Genomic DNA, 26,807 nt, shown 5'->3' with positions numbered 1-26,807 from the left:
TGGCATACATGACTGATGCTGCTGCTACTCACCCTTGCTTCCACTGTGAATGTGTAGTGATTGCCCTTGTTGTAGTTCAGGCGTTCCTTCACCAGAATCAGCCCGTCGGCCCTCATCTCAAAGACACTCGGCACTGGAGCCTGGAATAGAGCAGAATCACACTAACAAGCTGGAGACTTGATGCTCAACACAGTGGCTCGATAGTGTTTTAAGCCCCCAACGTCATCTCCCAGGCAGGGCTGCCACCGTTGACTTAAAAGCACCTAATCCTAACCTTAACCCTAACCCTAACCCTAAACTTAACCCTTACCCTAACCCTAACCTTAGTCCATGCCTAACCCTAGCGCCTTCCAGGCAGCGCTGCCTTGAAGACAACTTTGGGGGCTTAAAACAGCAAGAAACAGTGTGCAGGATTGCTCCACTACTACATTTTCTCTGGAATATTAGGTCTACCTGAATATCTGAGCACATCTATAACACAATAAGGCCACGATCAGACAGGATGTGCTTTTCTGCAGTGAGACCCGCCTGTTTGGTTTTTTTTGCACTATGTTGTTTCGTGTTGGTAGTGAGCGTGTTGTGCTTTTCTTATGCGCCCAGAGCACCTCGCGTTTTGTACACCTGCTTGCGTTTTTGCAGAGCCCTGAGCGCCTCGAAGTGAAAAAGGTGCCCTACGTCATTCACGTTTTTATGAAAATATAGTACACCTCACATTTTACTAGCAGCAAAGCACGTCCTGTCTGATCTCATCCTACGTTTTTACAAACGTATGGCACACCTGTACAACTTTTCTGAGATGCTCAGCTGCCGTAAGCATTTTCCATCTAAGAACAATGTTGGTCAGGTTGGCTTACCTGGATGGAGTAAGTCAATCGGTTGTTGGCATCAGTGACATCAGCATCCACCGCCTTCACCGTCAGCACTGGCGAGTCCACACCCAGTGTCTTTCATTGGACAGAAGATAAAGCATTATTTACATAGGCTACACACACACACATGTATAGTAATGGAATTCTATATTTAATGACTGTGGGGGAGATCATTTGGTTCCCTGATCATGTTATGATTTTGTTTGTGACTTTACCTCAGAGACTGTGTCAGTGTACTGTGTTTGCTGAAAGACTGGTGGATTGTCATTCTTGTCTCTGACATTTAGTTCGCGAGTGTTCTTCATCTGTGGGGGAAGGGAATGTACATTGTGCATTTTTGTTATATTTAATTACTTCTTTCATAACATAAATTACATGTATGGTTATGGATACATTTTTGTCCAAAGCGATGTACAAATACAAACTAATATAATACTTAAATTTAACAGGAAACAAATAAAAATTTTGGTCAGTCTATAATAAGGAGAATAGCAATAACAAACAATGTCAATTCAATCAATAGCCTAATGAAATAAACAATGAAAATGAGGGAAAAAAGCATTAATAATGTCCATTCAATCAATCATATAAAAACAATAACATGGCAAGACTACATTAAGGAGAATATCAATAGTAAACAACAAGATCAAAATGTATGCAGTATTAGTCTGAACTCACCCCTAACCTACATTTTATGGCATAGGTTAAGAGTCCACCACCCTGCAGAAAACAAAGAAAACATTACTTTGTGTAGAAATACTGTGTCTATGTATATCTGTCTGTTTGTGTGTCTGAAAGAGCTATTAGTACACTGCAGTACACTAATATCAACTTTTCCCAACAGAGTGGGCCATCATTTCTGTGAATAATAATTTCATGTCATCTCATGATCGTCACCATCATCATCATACGTGTTACTGTTGTGCTGAACAGGTTGCCTTACATCAAGAGCGTCTGCATCCAGCGGCCTATTTGTTCTGACCACGGCGGTTGGGTTCCCGGCGGTATAGTCCAGCTGCAGAAACGTGACTCCAGTGGGAAACAGATAGGCCTCCAGCTCCAGATTCTCACCTGGAGGAATCCCCTGCAAGATCTCCACCTCACCTGGACCACAGGTACGCACACGCTAGTCAGCATGATACAGCTAAGATGTGTTTTGTCTTTCAATGGCAAAAATCACATACACTACACTGCTATGGCCACATATTGCAGATATACATTTAAACATTAAAATATAATGTTTATATTTATGAAATGTAGCAGCTGTTTTAATCCAAACCCAATTACATTAGAAAAGCACTTAACAATAACAGTAAACATAAGAATAGCAATAGACATATCAATTTAGAGAAAAACAACAAAGTTGTCAGCTTTCCTAAAATCAAGTCAACAACAACAAAAAGTGCAGCCAGCATCACCTTCATAGTCTTCGTCTATTTCCCCCAGTTGGAAATTGGATCCGCCAGCACAGTTCAAAGTCGTAGCTGAGGAAGGGAGGTGATGGGTGAGGAGAGAGGAATTTCCCAGCTCATTTGCAATAAGCCCCGAGAGGCCGTAGGTTACACTGATTTTAGGACAGCTAAGGGGCATTGGCACGACGCAAAAGCAATGCCTAAAACATCTCTTAGGTGTTCTATAACCCCCAGCTGTTGAAATACTTTCCATGTTCAATGTGAATGAATTGTGTTGTATATATCCAAGGTGTATAAACTGTGTTGTGTGAATGTGAATAAAAACAGAATGTAATAATCTAATAATCTGCAAATCTCTTAAACTCATATTTACTTGCAAAAAGGACACAGACAGCATATCAAATGTTGAAAATTATTCAAAAGTATTCATCACTCTGTGTAAACCTGTGTAGACAAATGATGAAACAATGTCATTTTAATGCTTCTTAAGATGAAATTGTGAAGTATTTGGGGGGTTCATCGTCTACAGGACAATATTATTAAAACATTCAGAGAATCCAGAGAAATCTTTGCAAACAAGGGAAGGAGCTGAAAAACACATTGGATGCATGGTCTTTTGGACCTCAGATGGCACTGCATCAACACTAGACCTGTTTCCACACCTGTCATTGTATGGGCTCAGGACAACCTCTGATAACCATTGTCTATGTGCACAGTTTGATACTCAATTGAAAAACTGCAGCCAAAATTTTAACAACCAAAATTGCATTGAGACATTGAATACCACCGTTTTCTCTGGGCCTGAGCTTGTTTAAAATGGACTGAGGTAACATGGAAAAAGGTCCTGTTGGTAGACCAATCAAAATTTACCATTATTTTTGGAAATCATGGACTCATCTGGGCTAAAGAGAAGAGGGCCTATCCATGTATCCAACCTATCCAACTTATTTTAGTGCTCAGTTTGAAACCCAACATCTGTGACGACGTGGAGGAGCATTAGTGCCTACAGCATGGGCATCTTGCACATTTGGCAAAGCACAATCAATTCTGAAAGATGTATACAGGTTTTGAGCAACATACTGCCATACAGGCAATATCTATTCCAGGGAAGACCTTGAATATTTCAGGAAAACAATGGCAAAATGAATTCTGCACATATTAAATAGTATTTATCCATAGAGGAAGAGTCCATGTGCTAAAATGGCCTGTCTGCAGTCCAGATATGTCAAATTAGGTGCATAATGGAATGAAACATATGACTAAGAATACCCCATACTGTTGAGCAACTGAAATCGTGTATTGGGGAGTAATGGGACACAATTTTATTCTCAAAACCCTAGCACATAGTCTCCTCAGTTCCTAAACATTTACAGAGTTTTGTTAAATGAAGAGGTGAAGCAGTACAGTGGTAAACATGCTCCCGTCCCAACTTTTTTTGAAACATGTTGCTGGTATCAAATTCAAAATGAACATATATTTTCCATGAAATAGTCCAAATTTTCATTTTCAACATTAGATATATTGTCTGTGTCCTTTTTGCTGCTAAATATGGGTTTACAGGACTTGTATATTATGTAGTTTTTATTTGCATTTTGCACAACGTCCCAACTTTTTCTGTTTTGGGGTTGTATATACATACATATACACACATATATATATATCCCTGTCTTGCCTTTTACAGTACAATTGAATTTTCCAGCTAAAATGTACCTCCTGCCCATTACACCATCTCCTAACGCAGTCAACATACTAAACAGCACCACACAACTCATCACAACTCATGTATTTACTTACAATGGAGAGGCATGCAAATGTTTGGGCAAAGTTACGTTGCTGTCCATAGTGTGAGTATAGTGAGTGACGATGAACTGGCATAAAGTTCAAGATGAAACATGATGTTCTACATAATGCTGGCTATATAACTCATTTACAAGACAGTGATACTTGCCAAAGGGCATACTGACAATCCAGGATGTTCAAATCTTTCTTTTTGGGCCCTTTTACTGTTTTGTTATTTTTCAACTGTAACTGTTTCAACTGTTGGTAATACAAAAAAGTAATCCTGCTTAAAATATCAAAAGAATGAGCTTTTACCTTTTAAGCATTTTGGAAAATTTGCTTAGATATTTACAACAGAATCGCTGACCAGGAACACAAAACATGGCATTCCACATTATAATGAAGATATCAAATTATAAAGCAAAGCCAACAGGCCTTAGCCAAGAAAATAGGCACATACTGGTTGGCAGACACCATGATCCGTATGGTAACACGACTCCCACGAAGAGAAAGATCTTAAAAACAGGAGGACCCATCTCAAGCAGCTGCTATTTCGATCCAGAAGACCTTACGTTCCTCACCTGATGTTGCTTCTGTGCCTTACACTCCCTGATCCTTCCCTGAACTCACACCAAACTTAGGTATCGTTTCTGCCTTCTGACCCCCCCCCTCCCAAAAAAAAGTCAAGTGATGAAGCTGGCAAATCAATACAGTGGCTTTCACAGTTTCCATTGCCTGTCCTCTGCTTTTATGACCCAGTGTAAAACGTTAAATCTACCACTGCAGGCAATATCAGGGTCCAAGGGGCAGAAGCACAACCCCGGTGAACAGTAATTTATACAAATGAGCATAATGGCCTCTCTACCAAAGACACCTGATCCCCACAGGTCAAAAATAATTATCCACAAAATATTATCAATATCGTTTTGACCCTCACAGGCTGTCTTTTTGACCCTCCACAGGCAAAATGTCTTTGACATGGCGAGACGCCCTGGGTGGGGGTGGGGACTTTTATCAGGCATTTTATTTCATTTGGATTAATAATCAATCAGAATCTTCAATGGCATTGAGTGGGTGACACAACTCATTCTAAGTTTCACAACATTCCTCAATGGAACCTTCTGTTCCTTTGATCTGTGATCTGATAGGCTCCTCTGTGCTGTTTTATAACACGTCAAGGTGAGTAAATTCCAGGGTTTAGATCTCACGCCTTGCTATCTCAGGAAATCAAACCTGAAGAGATCATGCATCACCTGACCTCAGTGAAATATCAAGCTCACATTTTGATCAGATCATCAGACCATAGCCTTATAGCAGCTGGTCCCCAAACTACGGGCCGCGGGCTGGTTACGGCCAACTCATTTTGGGTGGCCCCCCAAAACATGTCCGTTGTATAGCATCCGCCCCGCACAGGAGTATGACACCATAAAACTATAACCCCCTTAATTTCCCCCATTCATTCTCTATGAGGAGTCTTGCATAACAGTACACATGTATTAATTGTTTTGTCCACTGGACTGGGGCTTGTTTTGGCGCTGTTTCGAGTTTGCCTTTGAAAACGGAATGAAATGTAGGCCTACCTGCAAACAAGATAGTCCTATGCTGACTGCATCAGTGGTCAAAGTATTCTAAAAATTTGTCAATTCATTGTTAATAGGCTTAACTTCTATTTAAGTCATATTTCTGGGACTTTCTGGGGTAATTATTTCTATTTGTTATTCACTTGTTCAAATGTTCATACAAAGACAGCAGACTCCACACAGTTTTCTCCAGGTGAGTGAAAGTTAGAATGGTGGTCATTTCATGGTGGTGTTTTTTCAGCACTTCATAAAACTCTCATAGTTTAAGAACTTTAAATTATTTGTAGGATATTGCTTGTTCACAACTTGAGCTGTGTGCAAAGACTCACAAATAGTTCACAAATTTTGAATAAAATATACATTTGGGAATGCTAAAGTATTTTTATTAGTATTATTTCAGAGCTATTTCCATGTTGAACTACATTTTATATTGATATGGCATTATGTCAATATAAAATAAACAGAGCTAAGAGTGGTATTAGATTGCAAGCCTATGATTAAATGTAATGGATTAAAGGTGCTCTAAGCGATGCCACACGTTTTTTAAGGCTAAAACATTTTATGTCACTTACTGCAAACATCACCTAACCAACCGCTAGCTGTCTGTGTCCTGAATGCACTGTAAGCTAAAAAAAATGATTTCTGTGGACAGCCCAGGCTCCAAAAACGGCAACAAAAACAACCAGGGCAAACCTAGCCCATGAAAACATAACAAACAGTTCCAGTAAATCACAGACGAGATGCGCATTTAGGAGAGTTTCAATTGCACGGGAGCAGCATGGGAGGGAAGGGGAGGAAGTAGCGAGCTAGCTCTCTGTTTTGCTTGAAAGTCAACAGAAGTGACGTTACCCGCTAGAGCACCTTTAATATTCAACTAAGGTACTGCTGTTGTTCACAGCACTAAGCTATTTACGGTTACTGACATACTCTGAGTCTCTGGCCCTCTCTTAGAGCCAGGCATAGTGAGCTGGCCCTCTGAAGATTACCAGGACTGGTGATAATGCCATTGGACTAGAATACCCTACTGTCTGATGGGAACACCCAGGCTAACTGTCTGACAAGATCCATCCATAGTTCAGTTAAATAATAATAATAATAATAATAATAATAATAATATTTTTTTCATTTGAGGTACATAAATGTCTCGTGTTAATCCAAGTATTGGAAGACTTAACAATATCTTATATTTTTCTATTCAATTCCATGACTCTTATTTTGATACCAGTAACTCACATGACCAGGGTAACGTGACTTCATAGCCAACATTAAACATGGCGGACGCAGACACATTGAAGTCTCTAAATGGTTTACTAAATGGTATCGCGCAAAAGGTTTATTACAATAAATTGGAAATAACCGAGGACCTGCTGAAAAATGAACTTTATCCTGACCTGTCCCAAGAGGAATTCCACGCTTTGCACGAAAAAATGAAAGGTCTTGTAAAGGTGATTTGAGAAGCTGTAGGCTAACGTTATGGAAAACTTCCCCGAGGTTTTGAGACGTTAAGTTAGCACAATTTGTATGAATATGCACAGTGCACCATCAACCAGGTAATGTTAGTCTGTTGTCGTAAGGGGGTAACCTGACAGCCGCCTGTTGCATGTCTTTTTTTCTCCTCGCTCAGTTTCATTGCTGAAATGTTTTCGACACACTTTTATGCCAGTGTTAAAACAAGGCCACCGTTTACGATGCTGTGCAAGGCGGTCGCGGATAACTGTGGTCTAAAAGGCCATTTACCTCCAGATGCTGTCGTGGGACTTTTTCATTAGGAAGTCCGGCAAATATAGGCTAGGCTAAATCTGATTTAGGAGCTTGTGTGTGAGTCAGGTAGGTAGATACTGACTACAAACATAAGAGGGCAGTATTGTCCGCACAACCACTCGCAGAATACAATTGAAGATTATATTAATAATAGGGCATTGATTTAAATTTGAGGTCATTATTACCCATAATGGTTTTCGCCCTTTTTTTCTAGTTTGGTAGGATCTTTCGGGATGACTTATTCAGTGAAGTTTCTTTGAGATAGGCCTGTGGCTGTACTGCCTGCAACCTAGGCCTGCTTGCTAGTACAGTACTAAGCCTAACCTCTGTTGTTTTATTCTTTCCTCCATCTGATATCTCTCGCCTCCTGCTTTATTCCCCTCTCCTATCCTCCACTTCCACTTCCTCCTCCCCTCTTCCTCCTCCTCCTCCTCCTTCCTCAGTCTATCGCCTCGGCGGACATGGACCAGGCTCAGCTGGAGGCCTTCCTCACGGCTCAGACCCGCAAGCAGGGCAGCTCGGGCGGACTGAGCGGCGAGCAGGCGGCCGCCCTCTCCCGCTTCTGGAAGGGGCACCGGGTGCGCGTGCGGGACAGCCTGGTGAGCCAGAGCCGCTGGGAGCCCGGCCTGCGCGGCCTCAGCTGGAGGGTGGACGTGCAGGCGGCCAGCAGCGGCCGGGGTGGTGGGAGCGGCGAGGGAGGAGAGGCGGCTGGCAACGCCGTCGCTCTGCTGGAGCTGGAGCTGGGCAGACAAGGAGAGGTGAGGAGGAGGGAGGGAGGGAAAGAATGAAAGAAAGAATGAAAGAAAGAAAGAAAGAAAGAAAGAAAGACTGGTCACCTGGCTCATTCAATCTGGTCCCCTAATCATCCTCCACTGTAATTGGCTCATTCACTCCCTCACTCTCCACCTCAAGCTGGTGTGTGGTGAGCATTCTGTCTCATAATGGCTGCCCTGCATCACCCAGGTGGGTGCTACCCCCTTTACAGTGAAGCACTAGCCTGACGAGCCAGACCCACATTAAAATGTAGGGTCTGGGCACTCACCGTTCGCAGTGCTCAGTCCGAGGGGCGGTATAATCGGTTGTCTTTCAAATTCCCGCTGCACGCAATAGGACAGCGCTATGAGTCCCATGCGTTTTCCCACCAGAGGAGCTAGTGGGCTAGTTCAAACTTTTGTCAACTTAAAAAAAAGCTTAACTCGTGTCACACTGTTCGCCAACAGCAACATCCATCTTCTTTGTTTTCAAGTAGCAGGGAATTCAAGCCAAACCGTTGCAACTCTGCCATCAATCATTGTTAAGCCCACCTAACGACTCTACACGATTTCATTGGCCTGATAGAAGTTTAATTTTTCGAGCTCACAAGCCAACAGAGTTGCTAGACTAGCCTTGGAAGCAAATGTAATTTGCTGCCGCTAGGGTACGTCTAGATTTCTAGGCTAGTGAAGCACTTTAAGTGTCTCGAAAAGCTAACTGCAACGTGTTGTTGTCTTGTTGTAAAAAAGAATGGGGGCTGTGGTGGGGATGGAGCAGCAGATGTGTCTTACCGGAGAAATGAAAGTGTGTAGGTGAATGAGAGAGAGAGATAGATAGGTAATAGAGAGAGGGATAGATGGATGGATGGAGAGATGGATAGAGAGAGAAGATCAGTGTGATGATTTTGTGGTTGTTTTTGAGATGAAGTGTAATAATATTTGATGGTGTAACACAATCTATAGAGTGTATGCCCAGACTCAGAGAGATGGCGTTTTGCTCCTTTTGGTCCCAAAATCCAGCAGTGTATAGGTCTAACCCCTAATCATGCACAGTGGGAGGGTAGAGGGTCAGGATATTTCCCACAAGCAGAGAGAGAGAGACATGTCTTGGCGGGTGGAAAAACATAACTCGAAGCAACCACCAGCCTTTGATAAGACTCCAATGAAATATCCACTGGGGTTTTGTTTATTACTCTAACACCTGACAGGGAATCCGTGTTATGTGGCTGAGCTGCTGCCTAACAGGTAAAACACTTTTAAACGGTTATAGCCTACATTTAAAAACAATTGATGAGGTAGAAATTATGCCACATGTCTACATGCAATGCAGTTGATGGCCACTACAAAAGTTTGTTTAGATCCAGTGAAACTGCCATCATGGAGACATAATGTCACACTTCGGTACTCCATTGCCTATTACCAGTACTAAAGATATGAATTATTCCAAAGTTGTTAAATATGCGGGGGGTATTGATTATAATGATATTTTTTTACGTTTGTGTGTGTGTGTATGTATGTATGCACTGACGCTTTCCACACATGAAGTTCCAAACGGAAAAATAAAGTTCTTTGAATTGAATTTGAATATACTAAAGGTAATTGATTATTTTGTGGATAGTGATTTATATTGTGGATATTAATTACACTGAGGATACAGTTATTTTAAAGGAGAGTCCTCAGTTACACCATAGCCTAGGAGCAGAACTGAGCCCTTGGTTACCATGGTCAGTTCCATATCTGCTGTTGCTAAGTGAACAGAGGATGAAGTGGTCGAATAGGGGGAGGTTCTCTATCCATTTATGATCGATCGAAGAGATAAGCCATGACTGAGCAAAGATGAGCTTTGCTATGGCAAGTCTTTTGAACGTGGAATCTCCTTTACAGCAGTTGTAGTACAAGTTTGTGGAAACGCCTCCTCTGATCATTTACATCTATGGCCATGCTTGCGATCTGATGGACGTTGCTAATGTCATAGCTGGCCAGGTCACAGGACTTTCCAGACGTGAAGGATAATCATAAACTTAAGTTTTTTGTGAGATATATAAAGATAAGGTGTAGTTGGTTTAGGAGACTGAATGCTGCAGGCCAGGCTGCAATGTTGCCACCTGACTGGCTTTAGTATGATGGGTTGAATTTGCCATATGTTTTTTTAAAAAACAAAATGACTAAAGATGTGTTTGTTAACCATCAAATCTGGGGTTTCGGTTTTGTGGTCGAGTGTATTGGTGGTTGTGTGTTTAAGCAAAGACCGTATAAGCCAGTCCCCCCACTCGACGGCCATCTTGACAACGCACTTTGAACTTTGACAATTATTTTCATATTTAAGTGAATGGGGAGGCATACAAGAAAGGCCTGGATATGTGTAGGCAACGGCCATACTGGCATTATGAACTAATCCCACACATTTCTGTGTAGGATTCTTTGACTATGTCTCCTCATTCGGAAGTCACTGGTTTAAGTCTCCACTCTGCTGCCCTGGCAGACGCTGAGGGGGCATGGCATTGGACTCCAGCTTCTGTGGGCGGGGGCGGGGGGGGGGGGATGCTAACAGTTGTTTTTACTTATGCCAAACAGATGTAGAGCAGTTTTTTATGTTTAAAACACAAAGGTCCTCAGTTTCCAGGTGGATAGGGTAGTTATTTTGAACTCTCAATCTATCAATTCTTTGCATTCATTCTATTCTAAAGCTCAGGGAACCAATTCAAAACATGTTCCTTTATTAATGTAAACACACAGGCTGCAATGCATATTTCCATATTTCTGAGGTGTGTGTGTGTGTCTGTCAGTGTATGTGTGTACACAAAAGTTCATTAAATACTTCACAGGAGAAAGCTTTTGCATAGGTTTGTATAGTTTTTTGGTTTGCCTATGTTTACATGTTTGTTTTGTTTGTTTACTGATTTGTTTTGTTTTTTCTTTGTGTTGTCAGTCCAAGTACTGTGGTTGGTATTGACATGATATTTCATTGCACTGCCTTTCATCACTCATTCCATTGCTGTCAAGCTGGTGGTGGTCAAAAACAGGACTACATTTCCCAAAAGCCTTGTTTATGAATTTACTCACCAAAGAGCAACAGATGGTAGGACACTTAGTCTCTTAGTTACCGGACTACGATATCACAGTAGTGCTTTTCGTGCACTTTTACCAGACATAGCATATTTAACTGTTTGCTGATGCACGAAGAAGAACTCCTTATGTCTGAACTTCACCCCTCTTTGACCTTTTCTCTATTTCAAAATCCTTGTTTGAAAATCTGTCCCATTTCTGTTCCATTTTTGTAGCTCATATCTGAGCTTGTCCGCTGCTATTGGTCAGAGTATGCATACCCAGAGCATAGGCAATAGGCATCCGTGACATTACATCAACGCAGTTATTTTCACACTGTTTCTATTTCTAGTTTTAGTTTGGTTGTCTAGTTTTAAGCAACAAATCTTACATATAGCACCTATTAAGGTAAATAAATGATTGATCTACAATCATTGTGTTATCATTATTACAATGCTTTTGCCTCAAAAAGTAGCTTTACAAATGGCATTAAGCCAAATTCACTTAACACCCATTAGCTGTTGTGTGGAACTGTTAATAGTGGTCTATGAGCCAAGTCATAGCCAATAAGTGAACCCAGAGCAGCTCATAATAAGACCTCTGTGATTCTGGTTGGGTTTCAATACACGCTCAACCTGGCACAAGTCTGTGGCCAGTGGCCGTTCCCACTCTTGCCAACAGTGTGGACGTTGTCCTTGCCCTTGTGTATGTACATGTATTCGCCAGATAACATGTACCCAAGCGCTTGATAAGACTAGACTGTGAAAAGCCGTTGCTTTTATGAGTTTTATTGGATGTGGTAGTAGTAGTACCGGTATGCCTCTTTTTGTAATTCTCGGAAAGTTAATTGAGGGAAGAACCTCATTTACAATAAAGCCGAGATTACATGGCCACAGAACTGAGTGAAACTACAGCGAAGAGGAAGGTACTTTTAAAATATAAAATGATCACATACAGTTAGAGGCAAGGTAGTGCTTTGTGCTACTGTGAAGACAAGGTTATGTGCAAGGCAAGCATAGACACTTTGTTTGCGTTGGCCTTGGCCTACTTCTGAGTTGGGCAAGTCCCTGTTCTTCGGTCTTCTAGAATGTCTTCAAACAAGCTTACACAGCGTGTGTGTGTGAGAGTGCGTGTGTGCCCTGTCCTGCCCCATGGCTAGGTCTGCCTCGTTGCTTTTGTCACAAGGTTCTCCCTCTTTAGGCGTGGCAGCTCCCAGGTGGGTTGTCGATTTTATAACGGAACACAGACAGACTGGGTCATCAGTCCCACCCGTTGCCTCTGTTGGCACAGTAACAGGCTCACCATTGTGGCACTAGTGTAGTTATCTGCATTTATCAACCAATGTTGATGGTTGATTCTTTCTTTTCTTTTTTTAAATGGGAGTCAATGCAAAGCTTCCATATGTTTTTGAGAGCAGAAATCCTAGTTATTTCATAACCATTTTTTGAATGCTTAAAATACAGCTCTGAAACAAAATGAGGAGACCACTGCACATTTTTCTGATGTCATCCTATGGTTGCTGAGTGACATTCGAATGAGTTGACTGTCATATTCAAATTTGCAGTGGTCTCTTCATTTTCAATATGACCGTTAATTTGAATGCCACTCAGCAACCATAGGATGACATCAGGAAAATGTGCTGTGGTAGCTTCATTTTTCCATATCAGTATGTATCATGCCTTTTTAAGGATTGTGTGGTAGATCTGTTTTTTATTTTTTCCATTTGCAGTCTGGAGAAACGTGTGCGTTATCGGTCACTTGGGGTCATGCTTAACCTCTCCTCCGTGACAAACATTAGACACCTCGTCTACGCAATTTAGCAATTAGGAAGCCCGCGTGAACGAACAGAAGCGGCGCTCATCGTTGCATGCATGTTGTCTGCACGCGTCGCATGCTTTGCCTAGATTTGATGAGCGGTGATAACAAGAGGTGGTGTGTCTAACACATCAGACCCACAAGAGCTGGTGAATAGTAGGTGTGTCTAAAACGTTGGACCCACAAGAGCTGGTGAATAGTAAGTTAGTCGACATCCGTTGTAGACGAGCCCGGCCGTGGAGTTTAAGGAGTGGTCAGGGTCCTCCGGAGTGGACCATGGACAGCCCAGCCTTCAATTTGGGTTTGTTGATGTAAGTCTACTGTTTGTCAGTCTATTCATTTATGTCTGTGACAGGAAAGCTTCAAATTAAGATAGCAGGCCAAAAGCAAGTACAGCCTGATTATGGCATTAAAGGTAACTAGCTCTCTCAGCCCAGCCATTTTACAAAATGAGAGGCTTTGTTGTTTGTTTAAACACAAACAAACAGACACCGAATCTTCATAATAAACTGGACCTTTGTAGGAGTCTGCAGATACTGAATCCTTGTGTCTCCTCTGAACATGTCAATACACACACACACTCCCACACTCCCCAGATTGCTGTCTCTGTGGTTGTTATGAGTCGTTAGGAATTCCCTCAACTCATCTGTTACTGACTGCCTACCAATGTGATTGGTGATTTGGCCATTACAACTCCCGCCAAAACAATCACCCTCAATAAGTTAAACTTTTAAAATCTATTCATTTAACTTTTGAACTTTTAAAATCTATTCATTTAACGTTTGAACTTTTTTAATCAAGATTTGCATATGTTTTTATTCAAGATTTGCATATGGTTTTATATATTATTATTGAAATAATGATATTGTTTTTATCTTAATCAGCTCAAGTCAAGTGAGGCCACCATTTTGTCATTCTTCCACTTTCTGTCCTCATTCCTTTTATTTCTTTCTTTCATTCTTTCTTTCTTTCTTTCTTTCTGGCCATGTAACCCAAAAAAGGGATTGTAGGGAAATGGCACAGGGATTCTGGTTGAATTTTTCCATCTGACATTGCTCTGCACAGAACTGTTTGTTCTGCAAACACAGGAGCTTGTGGAGTGAGCTTCGAGGGACGATGGTATCCAGACTGTGTTTGTATGTGCGTTTGTCTGCGTGTGTGTGTCCATAAAACATGAATGTGCATTGTGCACAGGCACACAAAGTTAGGCTTTACAAATACAAGATTGCTCAAACTTTTGGTTTTAGATAGAATAGTGGCAGTGTTTGAGGAGACTGTGTTATGTTTCAACATCAGCTATAACGTGTGTGTGTGTGTGTGTGTGTGTGTGGTGGTGGTGGTGGTGGTGGTGGTAAGTGAGTGGGTGGGGGTGTGTGTTTGTGGACGCTGTCCTGTCCATGTGCATACATGGTGATATGGACAGTTATCCGTTGGCCCTGCCTACCCCACCTGCAGTTTGTACCATATCAGTATTTGCTTAAAGGGACACCAGGCAACGTTTTCGTGTTAATTACTCATCTTCGTAAGTCGGTATATGGTTAAATGACTCATTACAGGGCGAATGAAGACTCTCTCGCCCGCCCCTACTGCCTGTAGGAAGAATATCCCGCTTGCAAGTTCAGTGTATCGTACCCGGCGACCGAAGCAGTTTCAGTTTCCATCCTGCATCCACAGCACAGAGGGAGGCTAACGAAACGCTAGCGATTGTTGCAAAGAGAGAAAAGGAAAAGAGCTTCAGACCGAGCGAGGGGGAGTTTCGTAGAGAAAAAGCATCAGGCTTGCCTGGTGTCCCTTTAAGAGTAGTTATTAAGAGATAGCAACAATAGCAACTAATTTACATTGCCAGAATAATACAAAATAAGAGTGTGCCGTTAGACTGAGAGACTGGGAAGAGGGGGGAGGGGTAATGCCCGGCTTTTCCATAATAGGTTTATGTCCTTTCTGTGGGGATCTGAATGGTCCGGTTGGAATCTGTTGTTGGAAGCTGTCTGTCTGTGTTTTGTGACAGTACAAAGGAGTGGACTGAAGGAAAACTATTTTTCATAAGTCTTTTTCACATAAGTCTCTGTTTCTGCAGCCAGGCAAAACAATCTTGCTACCTGTGTGTTGTATGAGTTGCTGCATATATATATATATATATATGATATATATTTTTAGATATATATATATATGTGTAAATATATATATATATATATATATATAGCAGTGGTCCCCAAACTACGGCCCGCCACCTCATTTTGGGTGGCCCCCCAAAACATGTCCGTGGTATGTAGCAACCGGCCCGCACGAGAGTACGACCTAGTCAAACTATAACCTCCGCAATTTCCCCCATTCATTCTCTATGGCGAGTCTTAACAGTACACATGTAATACTCTTTTTGTCCACTGGTGGTGGTTTTGGCGCTGTTTCACGTTTGCCATCAAAAACGGAATGAAATGTAGGCCTACCTGCAAACAATCTAAGAGGCCTATGCTGACTGCTGCATCAGTGCTCAAAGTATTGTAAAGGTTTATCAATTAATTGTTAATAACTAACTTCTATTCAAGTTCAGGTGAGTGAAAGTTAGAATGGTGGTCATTTCAGAGTTCACACATGTTTAATGAAATATACTTTTGGGACTCCCTGCTAATACTTTTGGGAATGCAAAAGTCTTTTTATTAGTATTATTTAATTTGAGTTACATTTTACACTGATATGGCATGATGGCAATATAAACACAATGGTATTAAATTGCAATAGCCTATAGATAGAAATGTAATGGAATATTCAACTAAGGTAGACTGCTGTTCACAGCACTAAGCTATTTATGGTTACTGATATACTCCGAGTCTCTGGCCCTCTCTTAGAGCCAGGCATAGTAAGCTGGCCCTCGGAAGAAAAAGTTTGGGGACCACTGATGTATAGTGTGTATGTGTGTATATATATATATATATATATATATATATATATATATATATATAACATATTTTTGTGACATGTTGCCATCATCAGGCTACATGGTTGGAAATAGTAGCCTAATAACTCAACTCCTTACCTACTAGGGCTGCACGATATATCTAAAATCTATCGTTATCGCGATATCAACATTTGCGATGGACATACCGCAAAGATTACTTAATTTTCGATACATTTCGATACATTTTCTGTGCCGTGCGCATTCCATACAGTCTATGGTGTATTCACATTCTGAATGTCAACATATGTTACCAAACCGATGCTGTCATGCTGCCCTAGAAGCCCGTCCCCTACCAGTTTAGGTGTGTGGTGTGTTAGGTGTTGAGACGGGAGCTAATGTCGTGATGGCTGAAGATCGAGCGAGGTAGGCTACACTTGGGTGAAGAGGAATTGGTGACTAAAAGGAAAAGCACGTCTGTTCTATGGAAATATTTTGGTTTTATTAAGGATGACGTGTTACAAACACAACGCCAAATGCGTCCTTCTCCACTGTGTTAAAATAAACAATTTCTTTCGTTATCGTTCTAGGATCAGAAGATATACGTCTTTCACTGTAAGGCTTGTATTTCATGATTTGCATTTAGCAAAAGCCCCAGACAGCAGCAGAGAGGTAATCAGGATTCGTTATTTGTAAAAGTTGTTTAGCCTACTTCTTGGACTGTGCGATGTGCCCCTTACTTTCACTTTCCGCTGCACTTGGCATGCCGGTAGCCTAATAACGTGGGATGCGCAGCGTATGAGGTTGGAAAAAAACATGAGGTGGAGAAAAACGTGAAATATTTAAATATCTCAAGTTATATCGTTATCGCAGTACTCAATAATGTTATCGCATACCGCATGTTTTCCTAATATAGTGCAGCCCTATTACCTTCCTCCTTTCCTAACCCCACTAACAAGCTAACGCACACTTATCACGCACTGCCCTCTCTCTTCCCTCCTCTACCGCCTCTTCTTCTACTACTTTCTTCTCCTACCACATTTTGGCTAGTGCTTATAATGGCGGCACTCTTGTCATAGTGTTGTACTGATGCAGTAGTACTTCCAAACTAAGGCCTCCTCTGCACTGGAGCTTGAATGTTATTCTCTTTCTGTGAGTCACTTTGAAGCGTCTACTAAATGAATAAACGTAAATCTAGTTTTTGTTGGTAGTGTTGTTGGGCCTTAAGTCAAGCTGTGGTGCTTTGAGGACATTGACTGCTGTGCGTGTAAAACATTAACACCAGTCATAATAAATATACCCTGTTATGTCAGGGCAGTGTAAACCAGTCTAGTCATTTCCTCATTGTTTTCAGGTAAATAGCATGCCTTTAGCCAACACAAGCAGGACATTGCCAGTATAAAATACATAGCATGGCTTTTCGTATTAATGTACCTTTGTAAACGGATGACACAATTTTCATTCGGAATAGTTTAACCGGAATGACAAAAATACTGTTCATGTAAACGGGCCTAGAATTGGCTGATAAGTTCCTCAAACACTTGATCTTAGGTTTTTTTTAGGGCTGTCAAATGATAAAAAACAACTAATTAATCATGATTATTTTTTCTTTATAATGAAGCTTTTAATTGCATTACATTACATTACATTTGGCTGACGCTTTTTAGCCAAAGCGACTAACAACATAGTAAACAGTTTAAGTTTTAGAGCAGTTCTCAACAATTTTAGGACAATTTAAAAACATTAGAGTACAGTAAGAATAAGTGCAATAAGTAATGATCAACATTGACATGTAATATCATGGAATTAATGTAAAAACAACCTGGACTAGCACAATTGCAAGCTTTTCCTGTAGGACTACCTCATTTCAACAACACCCTGCCCAATGGCCTATCGGAAATGATTCCCTAAGTGAAAGCTTGATTATGTTCCAAGTTATATTTTTTACGCTAATGATGACATGGCTGATGTACCTCAAATAAGGCTCTGCACATGTGATGTTCTCTCTGGAAATGTTAAATGCAGAACGTTCAGTTGCATTCAGAACAAAAATCTGCATATAGAATGACAAAATCAACACAAGGAGGACTGCTACCATTGCACTTTAGCAGCCACACTGACGATCCTGCCTGACTGCAGACATTTATTGTTTAATCAGCAGATGCCGATTAAGGAAAAGATGGCATTAATCGGGTCGATCAGTCAGCACTAACAGCATTGCAGCTCATTAGATGGAGATGGAGCTGATCTGGGTACAGGATGCTGCTTCACTGCACTCACCCCACCGCAACTCTATTTCTCTCTCTCCTTATTTTTCCTGTAAATGTGTGGAAGACACCAATGGGTTCCTGGAAAACAGTTCTAAAATAATAGACGTCTAGACAGCAACAATTCAAATCCATACGATTTCTATAGGGTCATAAGATATGAATGAATCAAGGTGCCTTACGGAACCCAGTTTCAATTTGAGCTGTGTTGAGGTGTGCTAAATACACTGTGAAGCTGCGTACATTGTGCAGACGGGATTTGGAAGTGAACATATTGACCAAAAACAGCTAGGCATAAGCATCTCTTCCCCCTATGACATCTTTATTAGAAGAGATGGATGATGTGGGAACTGATCTGAGTACAGGATGCTCCACCCTTTCCTGTAAAAGTGTGGAAGATACCAATAGGCTGCTGGAAAACAGTGGTGAAATAATAAACGCCTTAACAACATTGATTAAATTCAATTTTGTTTATAGAGTTTCATGACATGGATCAAGGTGCCTTACAGAGCCTTGAGCTTGTTGATGTAGGCTAGTAGCAACTGATCTGATTACCGGATGCCCCCCTTCCATTAAAGATTCATTTTTCCTTCTATCATGAAGAAAATAGTAGGTTACTGGAAAACCAATGGTGAGAGGAAAGTGGTTGATATTGCAGTGGTTTGTAAAATGGAGATTGAGTAGTCATCTAATATTTATTGGAAGTATTTGCATGAGAGAGGTTGTCCAAAGAAGTTAAAATTTGAAAATACACCAAAGAGCAATGCTGTTATTCACGTTTGGGTAGGGGCTTGTTACAAAGCTATTAAAATCTAGGGATGAACTTAAGGTGAGCTGAATGCATTGTGAATCGGTATACATTTTGCAGGCGGGATTTGGAAGTGAACATATTGACCACACCAACTAGGCATAGGCATCTCTGCCCCTATGACATCTTTATTAGAAGAGATGGATGATGTGGGAACTGATCTGAGTACAGGATGCTCCACCCTTTCCTGTAAAAGTGTGGAAGATACCAATAGGCTGCTGGAAAACAGTGGTGAAATAATAAACGCCTTAACAACATTGATTAAATTCAATTTTGTTTATAGAGTTTCATGACATGGATCAAGGTGCCTTACAGAGCCTTGGAGCTTGTTGGATGTAGGCTAGTAGCAACTGATCTGATTACGGATGCCCCCCCCCCCCCCTTCCATTAAAGATTCATTTTCCTTCTATCCGCATGAAGAAAATAGTAGGTTACTGGAAAACCAATGGTGAGAGGAAAGTGGTTGATATTGCAGTGGTTTGTAAAATGGAGATTGAGTAGTCATCTAATATTTATTGGAAGTATTTGCATGAGAGAGGTTGTCCAAAGAAGTTAAAATTTGAAAATACACCAAAGAGCAATGCTGTTATTCACGTTTGGGTAGGGGCTTGTTACAAAGCTATTAAAATCTAGGGATGAACTTAAGGTGAGCTGAATGCATTGTGAATCGGTATACATTTTGCAGGCGGGATTTGGAAGTGAACATATTGACCACACCAACTAGGCATAGGCATCTCTGCCCCCTACGAAAGCTACAACAGCCTCCAACTCAAACACTGCAGGGTCAATGATGTGTTCACCATAGTGTTCACATGCATCACTTACGCCTATGGAGACGTGTGAGTGTGTCTGTTTGTGTCTCTGCGTGTGTGTGTGTGTGTGTGTGTGTGTGTATGTGTTTGGGTGGGTGGGTGGGTATCAGTATACGTGCCTGTGTTCACGTGTATGTGTGTGTGTTTGTGTCTCAGCATACTTGCCTGTGCATGCGTGTCTGGGTGTGCCTGGGTGTTCGTGTGTGTGTGTGTGTGTGTGTCTCAGCATACGTGCCTGTGTGTGTGTGTGTGTGTCTCAGCATACTTGCCTGTGCGTGCAGCAGTTCTTCAGCAGTTCCTCCTCTGTCTCTTATCTCCCAGCTCTCAAATCTCATGGCTTCCTGTCGTGAGCTGCATGAGCTGCCTAGGCTGCCCCTTAGTACCCATTTGCCAACAGCAGTGAATTATGGCAAAATGTATGAAATAATACGACTGTGTGACAGAATTTCACCAGATTACTTTGGGTGTGTGTGTGTGTGTGTGTGTGTGTTATTAATCAGCATTTCTCCCTCTCATTCCTGACAGGTGTGTGTGTGTGTTTGTTTTTGATCTCTTGATGACCGTGTGTTGCCAGGCCGTTTGTCCCATCTTTGTCTGCATCGCCGTCCGAGCGTATTCTGTGTCGGGCGCGTCCCTTTGCACCGAGATCTGGGGCATCCGGCTACCCGTGAGCGCACCAGGGACCGTTTAACCCAGATGACGCCAGAGACGGTGCTCGTTCGGTGTGAAAGCCAACGAGCTCATATTCCCACTCTCGGCCTCCCACTGCAAGGCATCACATTGAATTAGGGCTGTAACGATACACCAACCTCACGATTCGGTTTGTATCACGATTTATGACCCACGGTTCGATACGAATCTCGATTTTTTTTTTTTTTGGGGGCTAGACATTTTATTAAATAACATTTGAATAGCCTCCCTTAGAACACCAGAGGATTACAATATAATATATCTATTATTTTATATCCTGATATAAAAATATTTTTCTGAATGACTGATATTTATGACCGCACACTTTATGCAGATTAGCCTATTGCCTAGGCCTGCTATTTTTTATTACAATTCTACCTCTTTAATTCAGCTGTCTGGTTGAAGCCTGGAAATATTGTAAACAAAGTAGCATAGTTGGCTAGCTTAGCCTATCGTAGTCTACTGATTGGACTGTTCAGTTTTCCCATGTGTGTTTAAGTTTCAAGGTAATACTTGTTCTCCTTGGGACAGACCCTTTTAGGAAATGTTGGTATTGAGATGATCAGTCAACTTCAATGCAAGAGCTTTAAACAAATATGTGCAGCATGCTAATGATGCTAAGCGGATTTAATAGTAATTTAGCTAGTCGCAGGGTCCGACTGGGAACAAAATTCAGCCCTGGCAATTTTCTCCTGGACCGGCCCACTACTGGACCGACGACCCCCCCCCACACACACACACACACACACACAAGCCCACCGATACCAAAATCCCCCCCTGATTCCCCCCCATAAATAACAAACACACAGTATCATGCTGTAGCAACACTTCATAAACTGAACCCAAACATTTAGATTTGGACCTATAGGTTATTATATAATCAGTATCGTAATTTCTGTCAACTATGACTATCTCCATGCATGTTCAGTAGCCTATATTTTTCCTTTAGTCAAGCAGTGATATGTGGTTTAATCAGTGTTGGGCAAGTTACTTCAAAATCGTAATATATTATGTATTACTTATTACTGTCATTTCAAAGTAATTCATTACATTATAATATTACTGTCTCTGAATTGTAAGGCATTACACTAGTATTGTATTACTTTTAAGTTACTTTTACCAAAATATCTGGAAATATGGATTTGGAATTCTAAATGCAGTTTATTATGCTCAATGCAGCTCATTGCACTTCTAATGGAGGGTGATGTGGTACAACATAATGACTGAGCTAGGCTTAAGGCTAACAACAGTAGAATGCAATAGGTGCAGTGATGGCTCATGATGCAATACAAGGAACAATCATAGCCAGAATTTTGTTAAAAGAAGACAAAAGGTCAAAGTCTGGTCAATTGTGATAGAAATGCTGTAACTTTAGGCTTAGGCCAACAGAGCGCCCACTACCTGTATATTGTAACCCAAAATTTAAAGACATGTCAAGATAGGCTACACAGTGCAGCTACAGGTCATTTTTGTGCCCTAACTGGTGAAATACAGTATTAACCTAAGTATGTCATTTTATGGCCAACTATAAAGATGTAATCTGCCTGTTCCCAGGAATGGGTAGTATTTCTGAAACATGTAATATGTGTTTCAAATGCAAAATAGTATTTTGTCATTTGTATTTTATTGGGTTGAAGGAAATGTCTCTGTATTTTGTATCAAAATACTTAATTGGTGTGCATTTTTGTATTTTAAAAATACTGCAAAATACTACAAAAAAACACAACACAAAAAAAGTAGATACTACAGACAGGTGTAATGAATAATTGGTAATTAGGCAACAATGGTTTATGTTTGTCGCAATCAGCTAATGTGAGAACAGCTGTGTTCAACAACACTTACAGCTTTTCAGTGACTGCTATTGCTGAAGCATCAGCTCTGGTCTGAGTTCACATAAGGACACTGACAAAGGCAACCATGTCCCATTGTCTCCATGCCAATCTTTAACAGAAAAATGTCATATCTCAACCACAATGACATCAATAGATGGTAAGGTGTTGAGTGTGTTTGAATTCCCTTCCTTGTAGCATCCTTTACTGCATTCCACAGTGGGGAGTTCACCTTGTTTAATTAAATAACAATTCTATTTCTTTATTAGCTGCATACTTGAGGTTGGAGATATTAAGGTGCGTCAAGTCTCTCACATACTGGAACTTCAAGATACATAGGCGTATGATTTTCTTATTCAGTTCTGCACTGGACTTGAATTACGAATTTTGGCACAGATACACAGTTATGATTTTGGCCTATTGATTATAATGTGGTTAATTGAAAGCTCTGTCAGTCATTTGGATAAGCATCAGCTAGATGACTAAATGTAAATGTAAATTCTTGAATTATTCTTAATTCTGATCACACTACATGAACTTGCATACGGTATACGACAGGGGCCAAATTGTATTGTTTTTTACTATATAGTTTTAATAGGCTGAATGTTTGGGATAAAAAAGCTTTTTTTTGCAGTGCTTCCATACTTCCTTGAAAAAAGTATTTTGAGTATTTTCTAAATACAAAAATACAGTATTTTATTTTCATACATACGTAATATGGTTAGGCCTACTGTATTTTGTAGTTTATTTTGATACATTAAAAATGAGTGTATTAGGTATTTTACTAATTCACTTTGCGATGATTAGCTTGCAGTATTTTTAAAATACAAAAATACACACCAATAAAGTATTTTGATACAAAATACAGAGCCATTTCCTTCAACCCAATAAAATACAAATGACAAAATACTATTTTGCATTTGAAACACATATTACATGTTTCAGAAATACTACCCATCCCTGGGAACAGGCAGATTACATCTTTATAGTTGGGCATATGATGACATACTTAGGTTAATACTGTATTTCACCAGTTAGGGCACCAAAATGGCCAGTAACTGCACTGTGTAGCCTATCTTGACATGTTTTTAAGTTTTGGGTTACAATATACAGGTAGTGGGCTCTCTGTTGATTTTAATGAGTAGGCCTAAGCCTAAAGTTACAGCATTTCTATCACAATTGACCAGACTTTGACCTTTTGTCTTCTTTTCAAAATTCTGGCTATGATTGTTCCTTGTATTGCATCATGAGCCATCACTGCACCGGTCCAGGAGAAAATTGCCAGGGCCAAATTTTTTTTCCCAGTCCGACCCTGCATGGACTCGTAGGCTATATTTCCCCACAAACCAAGCGGCTGCTTGGACAAATCCACTTGAGGGGTGGGGCAGGGGGGCACGATCGTAACACACTGAACCTGTCATGAAGAGGCCAAAATGATTGACCTGTCACCCCCCAATCCAAATGGATGCAACTGCATTTATAGGCTAAGCGTAGGTCTACATGACGGGCCGCAAATAGGCTAAATAACTTTAAAAAAATAAAAAAAAATCCCGGAGGTCACCGGCCCACATGTGGACCGGCCCACCTGGCATTTGCCCGGTTGTACAGATTACCAGTCCGAGCCTGGTCGTCTTCTATGCGTCCTTGCTTTCACGATTGTGAATGTTTTATTTAAGTCCCGCGTGTTCATTGAGCAGGAGAGGGAGGGAGCGCGAGAGAGAGCGCGGGGCAAGGAGAGGGGGTTTACTTCTATACTGTTTGGTAAAGTTGCACACATAGCCTAGTCTACAATGAAAGCAATGAGAGGTATGAAATTATTATTTATTTATTTGTTTGTTTTTGGACAACGTAGGCTACCGATAAGTAAAGCGGGAGATGTGTGTTGCTTTTGCGGCCGCGTAAGATGCAAAGCACTGCGTGAAACACTAGAAAGGTGTGTCGCGATTCTGCCTTTAAACACCGCGACACAGTATCGTTGATATGAATGTCGCGATTTCGGTTGACATAAAATAAAATGTATCAAAAAGTATAGAATGAATGATATACATACACACAAATCAAACAAATGAAAATAAACTAATGAACAGTTGCTGGAGGCGAATGTTCTGTTCTGCATATACTGCTGATTTTAGGCTAAATTGGGCCAATCTGTGTGGAGAAAGGTGTGATTAACTTAATTTCAATGGTATTTGCAATGTTGGAATATATATTAAGTATGTAATGTCACATATATTAATCGGTGTATCTCTGTTTCATCTCTCTCTCTGTCTGTCTGTTTCATCTCTTTCTCTGTCTGTCTGTTTCATCTCTCTCTCTCTGTCTGTCTGTTTCATCTCTCTCTCTGTCTGTCTGTTTCATCTCTTTCTCTGTCTGTCCATCTCTGCATGTCTTTCCCTCTGCAGGACTCTGATTTTGTGTGTTTGGAATTTGACGAGACGAAGGTGAACCAGGTGCTAAAGAAGATGGCTGAGATCCAGGAGAGCATTGACCGCATCGTTCACAAAAGCTAGTGTGTGTGTGTGTTTCGTGTTTCTGTCTGTCTATCTCTGTGCAAATGCAATTTTATGTCTGTGTGCGTGGATGCATTTTTGTGTGTGTGTGTGTGTGTGTGAGTGAGCACGTTTGTATTTCTGGAGTGTGTGTTTAAGTCTGAAGGGCCCCTTACAGGTGGCTTGTGCATTGTATAGTGAAAAGTGAGTGTCTACACATGTATATGTGTTGAATGTGTATCTTGCACACCAATGTCCAAATTCCTGCACTGTGAGCATTGAGAATAGCCGGACGGCTGAAACGTCTGCTCTTGCTCCCAAAATTAAATGGACAAACTCTTTCTGTAGACTTTGTTTAAGTCAATTCTTTCAGTGTGCGAACTACTCCTCTCTCTCTCTTCAACTCTTGGTTTAAACGCACCTGGCTAAAACTCTAGATCATCTGAGCGCAACAATACTCCCCCGCATCCCAAATTCCTGCACTTACAGTTTCGTACCCAATTACAACGTCTGCTAAATGTCACTTCTTTCCGATGCCTTTTGTGTTGTTTTTTCATGCAAGGCATAAACGGCATAAATATGTCATAACCAAATTACCATGGCGACACGATGATGAGGTCTCGTGTCTCCTAGTGATGCCTCTGTAAGTGAATTACCTCACTGTCAGCTCTGATTCATGCTCTTGTTTCAGGAGGTTAATCGGTTTAATGGCCCTTGTTATCATTGTATTTCCCCGGTCATCATCTGGTTGTTATCTCCATCTGAATCTAGTGTCCTGTATGTGTATCTGGCTGTGCTGGACCCTCCCTGCCTGCCTGTGTACTACACACACACACACACACATCACACACACACACACACTACACACACTACACCCACGCACACCATACTGTATACATGGACACACACACCACACACCATACTGTACGCTTGGACAGCCAGACCCAGAGTTAGTAGTGTTACATCACTAGCATTAAGAGCTGCGTGGCTAGTTTGACAACACACTGAGCTACGTGTGTTTTGGCCTTGATAAGCCAGTCCTCATTTGATTTGGGTTCTCAGGCAAGTTTGGCAAAGGTGGGAGAGGGGATGGGGTTAGAGGTCATTCCTGAAACGGTTCAAATATTATTATTATTACAGCAATAGAATAACATTTAAGCTATTAACATTTAAGCATTTTAACACTAAAGCTACAGAGCTACAGGATTATTGGGTGTAGGCGTGTTCCAGTTTATAGGGGAACGCTGTAGAAAAGAGGGATGTGGCGGCGGCAGCAGCCTAGTGACAACAACGTTTGGGTGTGTCTCGAGTCAAGACTGGAGATGGGGTGGGACGCGGAACAACTGGTTCTCACAGATGGAAAGGGAATGGCTGGGAAAATATGGGTTGGTGTTGTGGGTGGTGGTGGAGGGGGTGCTAGGGATTTTTGAAGGGTGTGTGGTTAAGTGGCCTCACCCACCCTAGTGTTTGTTGTAGACACAGACACGCCTGGTTAGAGGTTTTTGGAACAAAATAAATGCATTTTTTTTTTTTTTTTAATCCATTCTGTGTGTCTAAGTGAGATAGAGTTTATCACTGACTATCTACTAACGGCTTCATTGCCCACTGCTCTAATGAGACCCAGAGCTAAACAAAGTCAGGGATTTTGTATGAGGCCCTTTTCTGTTTACTCAAAGCTAACATGCCCAGCAGGTTAATCACTAAAGCACATACTTACAATACTCCCCTGTACGATCTGTGAGTAGTAGTGCATTTACATTTTGCATTTTCATCCAAAGTGACTTACATGTGTCAATTTTATTAGAAGGGACTATTGTCCCCTGACCAATTTGGGGTTAAGTGCCTTGCTCAAGATTACAACGGTGGAGGCTGGGAATTGAACCCACAACTTCTCAGGCTACTGCATGCAACCAAAGTCCGTTTAGTTTGTCTGGACTAAAGTAAGGTTTCTGATTTTAAGAGAAGACTGGCAAAAAGAGCTTAAATGACTTTTACCTCCTACGATT

The 26,807-nt window shown here is 41.1% G+C and overlaps 2 protein-coding genes across 2 annotated transcripts in view; one reads left to right on the top strand and one right to left on the bottom strand.

Moving 5' to 3' along the window:
• The window catches only part of LOC125298155 (histone H3-like), a 781,614-nt gene that overhangs the window by 211,335 nt on the left and 543,472 nt on the right, over positions 1-26,807 (bottom strand). The window lies entirely within an intron of this gene.
• Positions 6,895-25,148, top strand: commd1 (copper metabolism (Murr1) domain containing 1). Its single transcript, XM_048248867.1, has 3 exons — positions 6,895-7,085; positions 7,845-8,159; positions 24,715-25,148. Exons 1-3 carry the CDS (start codon positions 6,912-6,914, stop codon positions 24,820-24,822), a joined length of 597 nt encoding a protein of 198 aa, XP_048104824.1. The 5' UTR covers positions 6,895-6,911; the 3' UTR covers positions 24,823-25,148.

Source organism: Alosa alosa, chromosome 7 (genome assembly GCF_017589495.1).
Source record: "Alosa alosa isolate M-15738 ecotype Scorff River chromosome 7, AALO_Geno_1.1, whole genome shotgun sequence".
NCBI classification, from domain to species: domain Eukaryota; kingdom Metazoa; phylum Chordata; class Actinopteri; order Clupeiformes; family Clupeidae; genus Alosa; species Alosa alosa.
The sequence above is the reverse complement of the archived record's forward strand: the minus strand, read 5'-3'. Positions and strand labels throughout refer to the sequence as shown.